A 13,754-nucleotide genomic window follows, 5' to 3' on the forward strand; every position below is an offset into this window, starting at 1 on the left:
ATCTTCAATCATAATGCTATTCTCTTTTTATGCTTTGCCCCACTTAACTCCATCAACAATTCTCCCGACCGCACTGCCGGTGCACCCGATCATCTATATAATGTAGTATATGAGGGTATTTGATTCATCCTTCAACATACCCGATCACACTACCGGTGTGACCGATCATCCGAATGTATCACATCTCCTCAATACACAATTGCTAATTGCAATACTCCATCACTATCAGTATCATCAAATCCAAATCCTCCAGAGACCTCAGGCTTCATTTTATGATCATAAAGCAGTCATACAGACAGAATATTTCACTTTACATGTACAATTTAGAAATTTCTTATTCATATCTAAAGTGAGAAAGAGATGATATTTCATCATTCTTAGTTTCCAACTGTTATCATTTAACAAGCTACTTATGGAAGTACATGTTTAACTTTCAATTTACTAGGACTGAAAAAAAAAATCCTTCGAAGCTGAAAATTCTCCACATTCCAGTGGGTTACACAGAATAGAGATTCACAATCACAACTAATTATAAATTTTAACAACAGAGGCTTATTATCTCTAACTTCTAAACAGTAAGAAACAGATGAATTACCATCGAGAGAAGGGCAAGGTGCAAGAGTAATAAAGAACTGACTACCATTGGTATTTGGGCCAGCATTTGCCATGGATAAGATACCAGCTCCAGTGTGTTTCAACTCTCGTTTTATCTCATCTTCAAACTTTGCACTGTTGTTAAAATGATACCATGAGTATAAAGCATGAGCAAGAGAAACGCCATAAACCATATCTATCATCACTATTTATCAACAACAACAATGATAAAGTTAATCTGTTCATTGATCCCTAAAACTGTCTCCATTTTAAATTCTATGTCGTATGCACAAAAATTAAGCATCTGTCACATACATCAGCTGTATAAAGCTGCCACACAAAAATTGCCTAAACGGGACTAAATGAATAGTTTAACCTAATAACAATCAAGACTCAAAAGCTAAAGCAAGGTACCCGTATATGGATTCTCCTCCTCTTCCAGTTCCAGTAGGATCCCCACCTTGTACTATGAAGTCCTATTCAACAAACCACACAAATCTATGTAAGAATACATCACCCAAACAGAGGGTTGGCACCCATATGCATAAAATCGAACCACACCACAAACCAATGTAAGAATATTTTATCCAAACAGATGCTTGACACCCACAAAGGCAAGAAAGAACCGAACATAATCACCTTAATGATCCTGTGGAATTTAACGTTGTCGTAGTAACCTCTGCGAGACAGTTCAATGAAGTTCCTGCAAGTTCTGGGCGCATGCTTGTAGTACAGCTAAACCCAAATTTACAATATTGGTAACACCGTTTAATTTTATAGAAAAGAAAAATTTGTACCGTAGACTAAGAACACATACAGAAGGAGAAAATTGGAAAAAGAAAAAGTGAAAGTACCTCCACTGTGAAGGACCCCATAGAAGTTTCAAGAGTAACCTCTGGAGCACCACCTTCTGCGCTTGCCCACATTTTCTTCACACACCAAGCACTCCCCTTTCACTCTCCCGCATATAAAATGAACAAAATTTAAACCCGTTTATACTGGGTCGGGTCGGGTCGGGCGGGTATTCTACTTAAAGAACTTGTACGTGGGAAATAGAAAATCCCCTTTTCCCTCTCATTTGAAAGGATGTAAAAACAATGGCGGAGATTTTGGACGGTGCAATTCGGCGAGCTGTTGTGATCGGTAACGGGTTCGCTGGCGCTGAGAATCAGTGCATTGGTTTGGTTCGTGCTCTTGGTTTCTCCAACCGCCACACCATATACGTGAGCGTTTTTTCTTTCTTTATTCTTTTTTCGTTTGTCTTGAATATAGGTATTGAATTGGGTTGGATTTTTGGTTGCAGCGTGTCACGAGGCCTCGAGGAGGAATCAATCGGTGGCTTCAATGGCTTCCGGTTTCGGTTCACAAAAAGTTAGAGTCCGTTGTTAGAATGAGCTGTGGCAAATCGAGCTTGCGAACGCCTCACACTATCGGTAATTATCGCTGTTTCTCGTTCACGTTGTTGAGAATAGTAATGCAATGCAATGATGATAGTTGTGTTTAGGCTTATCCAACGTGTTGGAAGCTGATGCTCACCACCTTGCCACCATGGCTCGCGAAACGTTTCACAAGTACGTTGTCTTGTGATTGTTCTCGTCTTGTTAAATTGAATCCCATCGGAAACAATGAATTTAATGAAATGCCCAATCAATTTATCTGTAGAGGCGGACCCTTGTTGGTGGTTGCATCTGGACGAGACACCATTTCTGTTGCCAGCTCCATTAAACGGTTAGCTCCAGAAAATGTTTTTCTAGTTCAGGTTAAACCTTTCACTTATTATTTATTGTGCCTTGACGTGTATATAAGTATAACTTGGTGTGAGTGTGATGATTGACTGTTATCGAAGCTCTTTTTTTTGTGCTAGTATAATAATGAACGCTTATAACTTTTAGCAGACACAACCAATTTCTATGAGGGTTTGAATGATCTTTCTAGTCATCCTCACTTAGTGGGACAAGACATTTATCAGATTTTGTTGCTCTTTGTGGTTAACTGGCAATTGATCCTTTTTCTTTGAAAACGGTAATAGCAAAATAAATTGGATGTTGCTTGCATTTTAGAAATTTGATCAGAAACATTATTCATAAGTGCACTTTGCAGTGACAAGTTTGCAATGACTTACCCGTTGGCTGTAGCTTATTTTACTTCCTTTGAGGTTTAACCAAATTGCCTATTGCGCCATTTCTCTTTATTGCTAGTTGTAGCGATGTGATTTTCTATTGCTAATATAGTAAGGCATATGTGTAAGTGTTTGCTGTCTAACATGTTGTCCAACTCAGATACAACATCCAAGATTTCACCTGAATAGGTTTGATCTTGTGATCACTCCACGCCATGATTATTACCCGCAGACTCCACACGCCCAGCAGCAAATACCTTGGTTTCTTCGAAGGTGGGTGACTCCATGGGAACCTCCAGGCCGCAATGTGGTAGGTACAGTGGTTTCGTGGTGGATATTGATGTCTCTTCCTAGGAAAAACATTTTACACCTCATGTATTACTTGAAATACTATATTTTTTGTTCTTTCTTGAGTGAGACATATTTACATTATTACAGGTCCTCACTGTGGGAGCACTTCATCAAGCTGATTCCGCTGCTCTTAGGATTGCCGCTTCTGCCTGGCATAAGGAGTTAGGAACTCTACCAAAGCCCTTGCTTGTGGTTAATGTTGGGGGACCTACTGGTATTTTACTTTGCTCTAAGGAACTTATAAGTTATAATGTTTTTCCTGTTTTATTGTTTAAAATTTTATTGTGTTAGTTAAGATTGCTGTAATTATTGAAAGTCCTCTCTTCCATCTGATTTATGTATCATTGCAAATTGGAGACTCTTTCAAACAACACTAGTCTAATATTTAATAGCTGGAAAGAAACTGCGTGCCCTATATACAATGTTGGGCTCGTTTAAAATGTTCAAATGTGTTTATTTATAGTTCAAAAGTTAATGAAGTAGATTGATTTTGATTTTTGTCTATAGCAATGATCACCTGTTTGAAACTTTGAAGAAGTTGAGTTTAAAATTAAAACCTTCGAATATCTGTATGCCTTTCGCCTTGTACTTTCTTCTTTCAATATTGTATTCCACATTTTATGTGCACAGTTTCCTTTTTCAAATCTTTTGTCACACTGCACCACACCTTCATCGTAAGTCTCTCTTTTTGGGGTTGGGGGTGTCAGGCAATTGTCCCTATGGTGTAGATCTTGTAAAGAAGTTAGTGGTTATGCTTCAGAGTGTTCTGTGGAGTTGTGGGAGTATCAGGATATCTTTCTCCAGAAGAACTCCTGACAAGGTACAAATGATTATGCAATCAGTAAGAATCTTTTTGCCTATTTCTCAAGTCGTGTGTGAATCAGTTTTGGCTTCAAACCATGAGCTCTCTCCTGGTTGTTCATTTGTTTGATTTGGTGTTGACAATGGCATGTATAAATGATGTTGCCTGGGGGTATACCCACCTCAGTTTACGTATCCTCCATAACTTGTTGTCTCTTTTGATGAATTCATAATATCCCTTTTTTAATGTAGATCAGAAAAATTTTGGTTAAAGAACTTTCCACAAATCCCAAGGTCCAAATATGGGACGGTGAAGGTACTTAGTTTGCATATTCTTAAGAGAAGAAATTTGTATTTATCAGTCCGGTACTGGATTGCTTGATGTACTTAATTTTTTGCGTTTAGGTCCAAATCCACATATGGGACATCTAGCCTGGGCTGATGCCTTTGTTATCACAGCTGATTCAGTTAGTATGTTGAGTGAGGCCTGCAGTACTGGGTATGTATGATCAAATAATCAATACGAGGAATGTCCTTCTAACGTTAATAGATAATAAATAAAATAATTCTTGTTTAATTATTCCTTAAAATGAAATCCATAATTTCAAAACCCTCTATCTTTTACAACAGGAAGCCTGTGTATGTAGTTGGAGCAGAGCTGTGTACTTGGAAGTTTGCTGACTTCCAAAATTCTTTGCAAAAACATGGGGTAGCTCGACCATTCACTGGAAAGCAGAATGTGAGTTGCCATTTGTGCTAATGTTCTGTGTTGGGTTCTTTTGGGTGTGTCTAAATTTTGTGTTTTCCTTTCTCCTTAACTGAATTATACAAAAGTCCATCTTGCAATTATATTGCAAAGCTGTCATGTAAAGGGTTTCTTATTGAATCGGAAATATAAAATAGTAAACCTGAAAAGAACTTTTCATATGGCCTTATGACTTACTATTAGAGATTATACCTTGATTAGTGATTTGGCTAAAATAGTATATATAAGTAGAGACAATTCTCATTTCGAGTTAGTTGTTGAGGCAGAATTAGGTCCAAATCTTTATTTAAGATAGTTTACTGTCAAGGATAACCTGGTAGGGACACAAAATACCTTGAATTCGGGGACAAGGATAGCTTTCAAAAGAAAAGATGAATTGGTCTGAAATTCTTCCTCTCCCTTATTCATGACTACTTGATGTTTATGTAGAGCTGAAAATACACAATAATGGATGCCCTCATTATCAATAACCGAAAAATAGAATGCAAGTGGAAATAATATTCTAACAAACAATTCGTGATAACAAACAGGGCGCAAAAGTAAATATCTAGCAATTCGTTAAACGATGAATCCTGAAGCATAATGCTTTGTTGCATTTCTCTTGGGGTTGCCCATTCTAATTGGGACTGATTTTGGTGTTGAAAGAGGTTCGTCAACAGTTTCCTTCTCAATACCTACCTTGGTGAAATTTACTTTGTCCTCAAATTGGAAGGAAACACAAAGGTGACCCCATTTCTCTCACCTTGAATCATCCAGAGAAAGACCCTGCCATTGGACCAATACCAAAAGTTGAGGTGGATAGAAGCGTGATCCGATTTGGACTGTAATACAGGAAGGGGTCGAATAAGCTTATGATTATCATGGGAAGTAGGAGGTAATTCATCAGTGGAATAAAGGAGAGATGCTTTGTGAGGTTTGAACAATGAACAATGAAAAATTGGATGAATTTTTGAAGTTGCAGTGTGGTCCAAACGATAAGCTACAGGGCCAATCTTCTCAGGAACCTTGTAGGAACTCTAAAACGTTTTTTACAGTGTTGGAGATCCTTGTGATAACAAGAATCAGTTAAGAAAATTTGGCAACAGATAAGTAGTTGCACATAAACCCAATCATCCAGGACATACTGACCATCACAACACTTCTTATCAGCCTGGATTTTCTTTTGAAGTTTAGCCTTGTCGAGTTTCTTCTGGAGCACAATTAACAACTACATCTGAGAAAACAAATGATCCACAACCTCAATTTGAGAGGATCCAATCAAGTAGTGAGGGATGTAGGTGGTGGCTTGCCAAATGTGATATGGAAAGGGGGGAAACTAATTGCTGAATGGTGAATTGTGTTGTGTGACCATTCAACATACGAAACATACTTGACCCAATGCCATGACTATGAATGAACAAACCCACAAAGGTATTATTCCAAAACCAAGTTAAGAACCCTAGTTTGACCGTTTGAAGAGTTCACACCAGAGTTTGTTAATAAAGATAGGATCACGGCCGGAAACCAAATTATATGATAAACTATGGTACTTGCTAACAATGTCAAGGAACAATTGAGCAACCTTTTAAGTAGTAAAATGACTGGGCAAGGTACCAAATAAGCCCCCTGAGCAAAACGACCAATAATGACCAAAATAATGGAATAGCCTGAAAATGCAGGTAAGCAAATGATAAAATATTTTGCAACTGAATTAATCCAACCCCATATTCTAAGACTTCCTAGAAATATTTTTGGGGTAGTTGTTGCAATAGATGTTTTGTTGAATAGATATTGATTTGTACTTCTTTTTCCAAAAAATACAGATAACCGAAAGCTGGAGTTATCCTCCACTGAATGACACTGCAGAGGCTTCACGCCAAGTAATTGCTGCTCTTGCTCAGCGAGGATGGACCATACACCCATAAGGGATTTTCCTCCCAATATTCCTTCCCTCGAGGAATTCATAAACGATACGTGATTGAGGAGGAAATACTGTGGCTTGTGCTTAGTTTTCAGAGTGCTTGTTAACTGTGGTTGTTTCCTTTTATTGGGTTCTAACGAGGTTGTTCATATAGATATGTGGACAATAGGATTTTTGCTGGTAAGAGAAATTGTTGTTAAGCTATTCCCAACAATTTTTTTTTTTTGTTGGCATCCTAGGAACTGTATGATAATGAAAAATGAATTATACTAAATGAGATATTTTCACACTCCTTTTTACTCTCTTTTTTGAAGTTGAGTCTCTCCTTGATAAGGAGATGTTCTTTGCTTATTCTATGACAGCATGTGTTACTCTATGGTGAGGTAGCGTTATCTATTTGTGTTGTGTAGCAAATGTAGGATTTAACTTACAACCAACTTTTGGTACATAACAGAACCACCAAAGAGATTGATTATACATACAATTGCTTATTATAGATTCCAAAAAAAGGGGAAACCAAATAAAACATGCTTCAAAGAAAAGGAAAGCTGGCGAAATAATTATTAGTCCACAATTTCATATAAATTTCTACTTAAAAAATAATTAGTTTTCAATTCTGCTGTAAACAATTATTTTCACCCCAAACAGGAGTGTTATTCTGAATTTAAAATGAAGTTAATTTACATATTTTCACATCAAAAATTCATCCTCCAATAATCATCTATTGGGTTTTTATCTTAAAATCTATCATTAAATAAAAAATTATCATGTAAGTCATATGTATAAGAGAGATGCTCCCTCCACCACTCCAAATACTCTCTCCATCTCCCCACTATTTTTTTTATTTTACATCAATTTAATTTTATTTATCTTATTTTAAAACCCTAAATTTTCCTACATCCCTACACCTCCACCCTCCAAACCTGCACTTACTGCAGATGGGAATTCCATCTGAGTTCGTGACTTTCTCCAAAACCCCTCCATCTCATCTCTCTCCATTATGTATATTAGAAATTCTCCAAGAGAACTTAAACTCAATCTCACGGCTAATTTGAGACTTGTGTGGTTGCTCCTGTTCTCTTCCTATTGATTTACCCACTTTATCTTTGCTACCATTGTCATCAACACCATCATCAAATACCCTTTTCTCAATAATACCCTCTAGTTGATTCAGAAATTTCTCTTCCATGTTATCTACTTTATCCACTTCCCTTTGAATTTCGTCCCTTGAGGGACTACTATTGGACTTAGCATCAATGTCCGAAGAAACACTAAGCCCTTTCCAATGAACTTTCCAATTTACCAGAATCTCCTCCAACTCCAACCTTCCCGTCATCCTACAAGCTACCACTCACATAACCCTTATGCTTCTCTTCAAATTAAGATCAAATGCAACTAAAATTAGAAACTAGAAAGCCTAAACTATTTCCAATTTCTTTCCCTTTGCAAAATATAGGATCATGATACTTTGTCACAGGTAAGACGCAAACAAAAACTGACTGAAAGTCTGAGAATGTTTACTAACAATGAAGTAAAATATATGGTTGGACGGATGTCAACGTTATTGGACTTTCCATTCTTAAACAGATGTTAACATCAGTAAATGAATATCGACATCTGTTTGTCTTCAACGGATCTAGATATCCGTTTAAGAATACAACGCATATTCATGTCTATTTAAATGTTATTAAAAGACAAAAGAGAAATAAGGAGGTGAAAGGAACAGTATGTGGTAGTAGAAAGAGTAATGTATAATGGTATTTTAATCTAAATCATTTGAATTTAATTGATATCATTGAATTGATTGAATACTTTTAAAATAAATTTAAATAAGACAATATATTAAAATTATTCAAGTTTGGTCCAAATTTACCCAAACAATATAGATAATATACAATTAAGTTCAATTATTAAATTAATAAAAAAAATATTCTACATAATATTATTTATAATGTACTCATTATTGTAATCTACAATCCAGTAATTTTATATCCTTGTAATTTAATCAGAATTATCATCCAATAATGGATTGTCATCAAATTACTATTTTTATAACAATTAATTTAAAAACTATGTATAGATCATTCCTATTTGATTCATACTGTAAAAGTTCTACAAATACAAAGCATCTAAATTAGACTCTTATTTTAAATGTAGTCATATGCTTGTTGACTTTTTTTTATAATATATTAATTAAAGTGTACTTTGCAATGTGAAGAGTTTTTATTACCTCTTCTCTTCTCGTGATAAAATTATTGCAATGTAGTAATTATTTGAAAAGTGATATATATTTTTTAGTTATTCACGATGTAGAAGTTATTATCATGAAAACGATCCAAATTAAACTCTTTATTCAAATAAGCTAAATAATTATGTTATTCTACCTCATTGAAAAATAAATCACCCCATCTTTGTAAATGCACAATGAATTGTTATTATTTTATCATAATTTTTTCTGCACTAAGTTGAACCAAACTAAACGAGATTTAGTTTATTCTTTATGGGACAACCTGTTTTTTCTTTTGAAATTTTCAACTTAATCCAAACTAATTAATATTAATAAGTTTATATTTAAGTATCTCTTGGGTTCAAATCAGTTAAACTTTCCCTATTATTAATAACAATTAACTTATAGTTGTAGACAATAAAAAACCAATACTTTAAGACATCATCTAACAGATTTTGTTGTCAAAATACAAACAAATACATCCAATTTTAAATACGTTTCAATTTGTTTATTTTTAAAAGTGAAATTTTATATAAAAAAATTATTTATTACTTCAAAGTTGAATAAAACATTAATTATTTTTATTTTCAAATTAATTTACACATTTACTTTAATTATAAATGGAAACAAAATAGAACTTACTAATTTTTTTATGAGAATTAAAAGTTTAATTTTTTAGATAAAAAAACAATAAGAACAAATAGAAGATATTATAGTAGTACATAATACGCAGCAAAAGTAATATTGTTTTTTAATTTTTTAACTTGTGTGTTAAGTATACATGTAGTGTACTGAAGAGTGGTTGGTTAAATAATTTAGCATTAAAATAAAGCAACAGCATTTGTATATTTTGATTTGGGTGAGAGTAGATTAAACAGGGAACATTGTTCTTTGCTTGGAGTGAGTGCGAGTCAATTATTCATTTCTTCTGTTTTCTCTGAAAGAAACGGCTAAAGGAGTGAAGAGAAAATCTGGAGTTGGAGGTTTTGAGCGAAACTCAAATGTCTCAGACCAAGAAATTGACGCCGAATCTGGATCAGCAGAGCACGAAGGTGCTGAATCTAACGGTGCTCCAGCGAATCGATCCATTCATCGACGAGATTCTCTTCACCGCCGCTCATGTCTCCTTCTACGACTTCAACATCGAAACCAACCAGTGGGTTCGTTCTTCTCTTCTATTCTCTTTCTTTTTTTTTTCTTTTTTTTTCACTTCTTCACACTTTCTTTTCTCATCTATTTTACTCATTCACCACTGTAGAGTCGCAAGGATGTCGAAGGATCTCTCTTCGTTGTCAAGAGGTGAGTTCATCCACAATCTTCTCTCGCTATTCTTTGTATGCATTGATGCATGCATATCCACCAAGATCGTTCATCCTTTTCTTTTTCTGATTCAGGAATTCACAGCCACGGTTTCAGTTTATCGTGATGAATCGACGAAGTACAGGTTCTGATTTGTTTGAAAACCTTATTATTATTGTTGTGGTTATTAGTATTACTATCATTTGGGAAAATAGTTTGACTAGAAGAACCAAGAAAGGTTTAGGGGTTAGATTCAAGTGAGCTAATTATTGCTGTAAATAAGGATGCTGTTTTTGGTAATGGGCAAATTTATTTTTGCCTCATTTCTGAATCTTTGGTATGTATTATCTATTCAACTACTTTCTCTCTTAATTTTGTCCTGGGTCCTTACAGATAACCTTGTGGAGAATCTATTGGATTTTGAGTATGAACTTAAAAGCCCGTACCTATTATATCGGAATGCTGCTCAAGAAGTTAATGGTATATGGTTTTATAATCCAGACGAATGCGAGGAAGTTGCAAATCTTTTTAACAGGTTACTTTAGTGGTTTTTTTTTTTCTTTAGTTATTTACAGTTACAACTTACAGGGTGCTAATTTCAACCAATTTGGTATAAACTGTTAGGGTCTTTGGGTTGTGTATTTATATTTTTCTGCTTAGCAATGCATGAAATTGGGTGCAGATAATCTTACTTATTTTCCAAATTCAATTTACAGGATACTTAATTTGTACCCAAAGGCACCTCCAACTACCACAACGCCTGCTAACAGAAGGTAAGCATTTTTTGTAAATTTTACAAAATATGAAGTTGTTTCAATTGCATAATTATCAACAGGCATGCTTTAACGTTAGAGTGACCAATCCTCTGGACACTAGGAATTTCAAATTGTGGACCAGTTTACATTTGCATAAGCCTAGTGTCCCCCAAAAAATGTATTTATATGTAGCACAGATTATTTAGCGAGTTGTCATCCAACTATGTCGAGTTTGGGGTCGATTGCTCTGCACCACTATGTTGTGCTGCTTATATGTGTGAAATTCCAAATACCATCAACTTTAACATATTATTTGTGAAGAAGTTTTTTATTCAAAATGAAAAATTACTTTAATAAAGTACTTCTGCTTGGTTTTTCTTGTCCAATGAATGTGCTTGCTCAACTTTCAAACTGTATTTATTTATTTCCCCCACTTAGTGATCTCTACTGTTGGATTTATGAGTAATAAATGTTGCATGTCTAATGGCTGATGTTTTTATATATGACTGAGTTTGATGTTTTTATATATGACAGTGAGTTTGAGGAACATCAGCCAGTGTCAGTGATATCAAGAAGCCCTCTAGAATCGTCTTCAGCTGCTGCTTCTGCAATTGATGCCGTTGAAGATGCTGTATTTTCAAACTTTTGCACCGTATATGATGTTGTTATGTTTCTATTTTCTATGTTTTTTGGTTAATAATTGTGCAATTTCTATTTTTTTAAGTTTCACTTTTTATTATAACATATATCTGTGGCTTAAGAATTTTTTTAATTCAATTGTTGCAGACATTGAAGGATACTAGAAGTTATGCTCCCGCTATAAAAAATGGTAGACAGAATTCTACTTCTATCACTTCTGCTGCTCCTAGTGGTTTATTTTCTCCTGCACCTACTGTCCAAATACCAGCTTCTCATTCAACTTCATCTATATCAGGCTTACCTGTTGACTCTCTTGAAACAGTCAAGAATGGAAATCAAGCCATTAATCTCGTTAAGCCTTCTACTTTTTTCACATCCACTTCATCATCACTGTTAGTTCCACCTATTTCTTCATCTGTGCTACCTAGTTCAGTTGGTAATCATTCCCTGAATATGCCACGACCATATGGCACACCAGTACTTCAACCCTTCCCGCCCCCTATTCCTCCTCTCTCTCTTACACCCATTTCAAGCTCTAAACCTGTAATTGGAAGGGATAGCGTTCGCAATGCACTTTTATCATTGGTTCAGGTACTTCACAATTTTGCCATCTTTGTTTAGTTCCCTTGTGTTTCTTGACTATTATTAATTTAGTTGTATTTTTAAATTGTTATTCAGTTCTTTTATTTTTGGGTGGGTGTGTGCCTTAAAATAAGAGGGAAATAACGACTACTAGTGTCCTCAATATCATCAGGGTGTTAAACAAATGATTATAGGAGTTATTCTGAACTGCAGAAAGTCCAGTTTGAGCCGTAGTCATTGTTAAGGGGTTTCCAGTTGCTTCAAGAGAGAAGTCTGAATTATTTTATTTTATGATATCGTCTGGGCACTTCTTAAGAGCCCGAATTTTATTCAGACATAAAAGCAGACCAAACGTATCATAAACCATATTATGTGGAAAATATTGTTAAGTTAACGACTATTTAGCTTACTATTAGACTGGAAGTGCTCTAATCCTAATTATTGAGATTTTGTTTTCATATAACAAAATTCCAGAGATGCAATTTTGGAAAAAAATGCGTATAATTGAAGAAAGGCGTTAAAATAAGGTTTTTGTAAGCCTGATATGGGAACAAACCTCTATTGTTACTAACTAGTATAAACACAAGATTTTTAGTAAGCAATCTTAGATTTTCATGTTTTTATTACTTTTTTCTGTGTATGATTTCGGTATAATTTGAATCTCTAGTCTGAAAAAGAATTGGAGTAACCAAATTGTTTTGACGCTTGCTATATTTTGACTCCTCTTCCTTGTTAACTTTTTATATAGTTTCTCTACTAACGGAATTTTCCTGTGTCAGGATGATCAATTCATTGACATGATGTTCCAGGCATTACTGAAGGTGAGTCCTTCATGAGTAGTCAAACTCTTGAAGGTTGGATGGAAGTGCATATAAAATTAGTTCTGTATATAGTTACACACCCACACGTCTAACAGGAGGTGTAACTTAGTATATAGAGACATCCGTCCCTCTTTAGCTTTAGCCACAACTTTGCATGATACTTCGGTAATGGCCAATTCCACAATATACTAACAAATCATACGGTGCATTAATACACCATATTATCTTCACCACTGAGTTTATGTGTGTATACGTGGACAAGTTATTAGAGAAAAATAATGGTTGAATATAGCATGATTTTAATTGCTATGTTGATCTAAAGATTGTTCCACGTTTACACAAAATTAATTAATGGTGAAAGTAATGTGCATTCTTACACTGTAACTCTGTAGTGTATTGTAGAAATAGCCGTATGTTTCTGCACAATGATAAGTGTTCCATGTCAGTATCGCCTTATTACCCTTTGTTGTATGTACTGTGTTTTTAAATTCACTCATGGTTCTGTCGGACAAGTCCTCTCTCTATGGACTAATCAAGATATATGTACAATCCCATGTTTAGCATGCTGTTAGATATAAATAAATAAAAATTTATGTCAATTTAGTAGTCCTTAAATAAATAAAATATATATGTCGTATTTTTATATATAATTTCATTTTTTTAGCTTTTAATATGTCTAATAAGAAGTCATATATAAAGATACGATTTTCTTAATTTCATTTTTTTATGCATAAGTCGTGTATGAAGAAGATATGACTCGTGATATTTATTTTATTAATTGAGAGGTAACTGTTTTCGAAAACGTGTTTACTTAGTATCTTTTTTTTTTCAACGACTTTCCTAATTTCAACGTGACACAATAATTATGTTCATAAAAGGAAAAAGAAAAAACCTCATTAT

At 34.6% G+C, this 13,754-nt stretch overlaps 3 protein-coding genes across 11 annotated transcripts in view; 2 read left to right on the forward strand and 1 right to left on the reverse strand.

Moving 5' to 3' along the window:
- LOC106757975 (peptidyl-prolyl cis-trans isomerase CYP18-2) overlaps positions 1–1,596 on the reverse strand; it is a 10,928-nt gene extending 9,332 nt beyond the window's left edge. The window contains exons 1-4 of the mRNA XM_014640846.2: positions 1,449–1,596; positions 1,234–1,329; positions 1,009–1,070; positions 596–729 (exon numbers count right to left, since the gene is read on the reverse strand). Coding sequence (XP_014496332.1) covers positions 596–729; positions 1,009–1,070; positions 1,234–1,329; positions 1,449–1,520 — 364 coding nt within the window. The 5' untranslated portion in view covers positions 1,521–1,596. The remainder of the gene's footprint in view (positions 1–595; positions 730–1,008; positions 1,071–1,233; positions 1,330–1,448) is intronic.
- Positions 1,597–1,672: 76 nt separating this feature from the next.
- Positions 1,673–6,907, forward strand: LOC106756938 (mitochondrial fission protein ELM1). 2 transcript variants are annotated; one of them, XM_022779286.1, is made up of 11 exons: positions 1,673–1,817; positions 1,898–2,027; positions 2,099–2,165; positions 2,257–2,353; positions 2,874–3,023; positions 3,152–3,278; positions 3,772–3,905; positions 4,118–4,181; positions 4,271–4,364; positions 4,496–4,604; positions 6,434–6,907. In XM_022779286.1, the coding sequence occupies exons 1-11, from the start codon at positions 1,692–1,694 to the stop codon at positions 6,533–6,535; spliced, it is 1,200 nt and encodes a 399-aa protein (XP_022635007.1). In that variant the 5' UTR covers positions 1,673–1,691; the 3' UTR covers positions 6,536–6,907. The 2 variants fall into 2 exon arrangements, with proteins under 2 accessions (XP_022635007.1, XP_014495021.1); XM_014639535.2 differs by having other exon boundaries at positions 3,772–3,884.
- A 2,689-nt stretch (positions 6,908–9,596) lies between these two features.
- Positions 9,597–13,453, forward strand: LOC106756684 (mRNA-decapping enzyme-like protein). Of its 8 annotated transcripts, none has more exons than XM_014639209.2 (9): positions 9,597–9,918; positions 10,017–10,057; positions 10,153–10,202; positions 10,451–10,592; positions 10,774–10,830; positions 11,347–11,476; positions 11,599–11,641; positions 11,747–12,042; positions 12,813–13,453. In XM_014639209.2, the coding sequence occupies exons 1-9, from the start codon at positions 9,760–9,762 to the stop codon at positions 12,867–12,869; spliced, it is 975 nt and encodes a 324-aa protein (XP_014494695.1). In that variant the 5' UTR covers positions 9,597–9,759; the 3' UTR covers positions 12,870–13,453. The 8 variants fall into 8 exon arrangements, with proteins under 8 accessions (XP_014494695.1, XP_014494696.1, XP_014494697.1 ...); XM_014639210.2 differs by having other exon boundaries at positions 11,347–11,473; XM_014639211.2 differs by having other exon boundaries at positions 11,347–11,464.
- The last annotated feature ends 301 nt before the right edge of the window (positions 13,454–13,754 follow it).

This window comes from Vigna radiata, chromosome 3, assembly GCF_000741045.1.
Source record: "Vigna radiata var. radiata cultivar VC1973A chromosome 3, Vradiata_ver6, whole genome shotgun sequence".
Lineage (NCBI taxonomy): Eukaryota > Viridiplantae > Streptophyta > Magnoliopsida > Fabales > Fabaceae > Vigna > Vigna radiata.

What these genes read in the sequence shown, in the direction of transcription:
- LOC106756938 (XM_022779286.1), top strand. Translation starts at nt 1,692, where the DNA reads ATGGCGGAGATTTTGGACGGTGCAATTCGGCGAGCTGTTGTGATCGGT. An exon ending in TAATGTTGGGGGACCTACTG is followed by an intron (nt 3,279 to 3,771) that starts GTATTTTACTTT and finishes TGGGGGTGTCAG; the next exon opens with GCAATTGTCCCTATGGTGTA. An exon ending in CCAAATATGGGACGGTGAAG is followed by an intron (nt 4,182 to 4,270) that starts GTACTTAGTTTG and finishes TTTTGCGTTTAG; the next exon opens with GTCCAAATCCACATATGGGA.
- LOC106756684 (XM_014639205.2), top strand. Translation starts at nt 9,760, where the DNA reads ATGTCTCAGACCAAGAAATTGACGCCGAATCTGGATCAGCAGAGCACG. An exon ending in GATGAATCGACGAAGTACAG is followed by an intron (nt 10,203 to 10,450) that starts GTTCTGATTTGT and finishes GGGTCCTTACAG; the next exon opens with ATAACCTTGTGGAGAATCTA. An exon ending in ACAACGCCTGCTAACAGAAG is followed by an intron (nt 10,831 to 11,346) that starts GTAAGCATTTTT and finishes TATATATGACAG; the next exon opens with TGAGTTTGAGGAACATCAGC.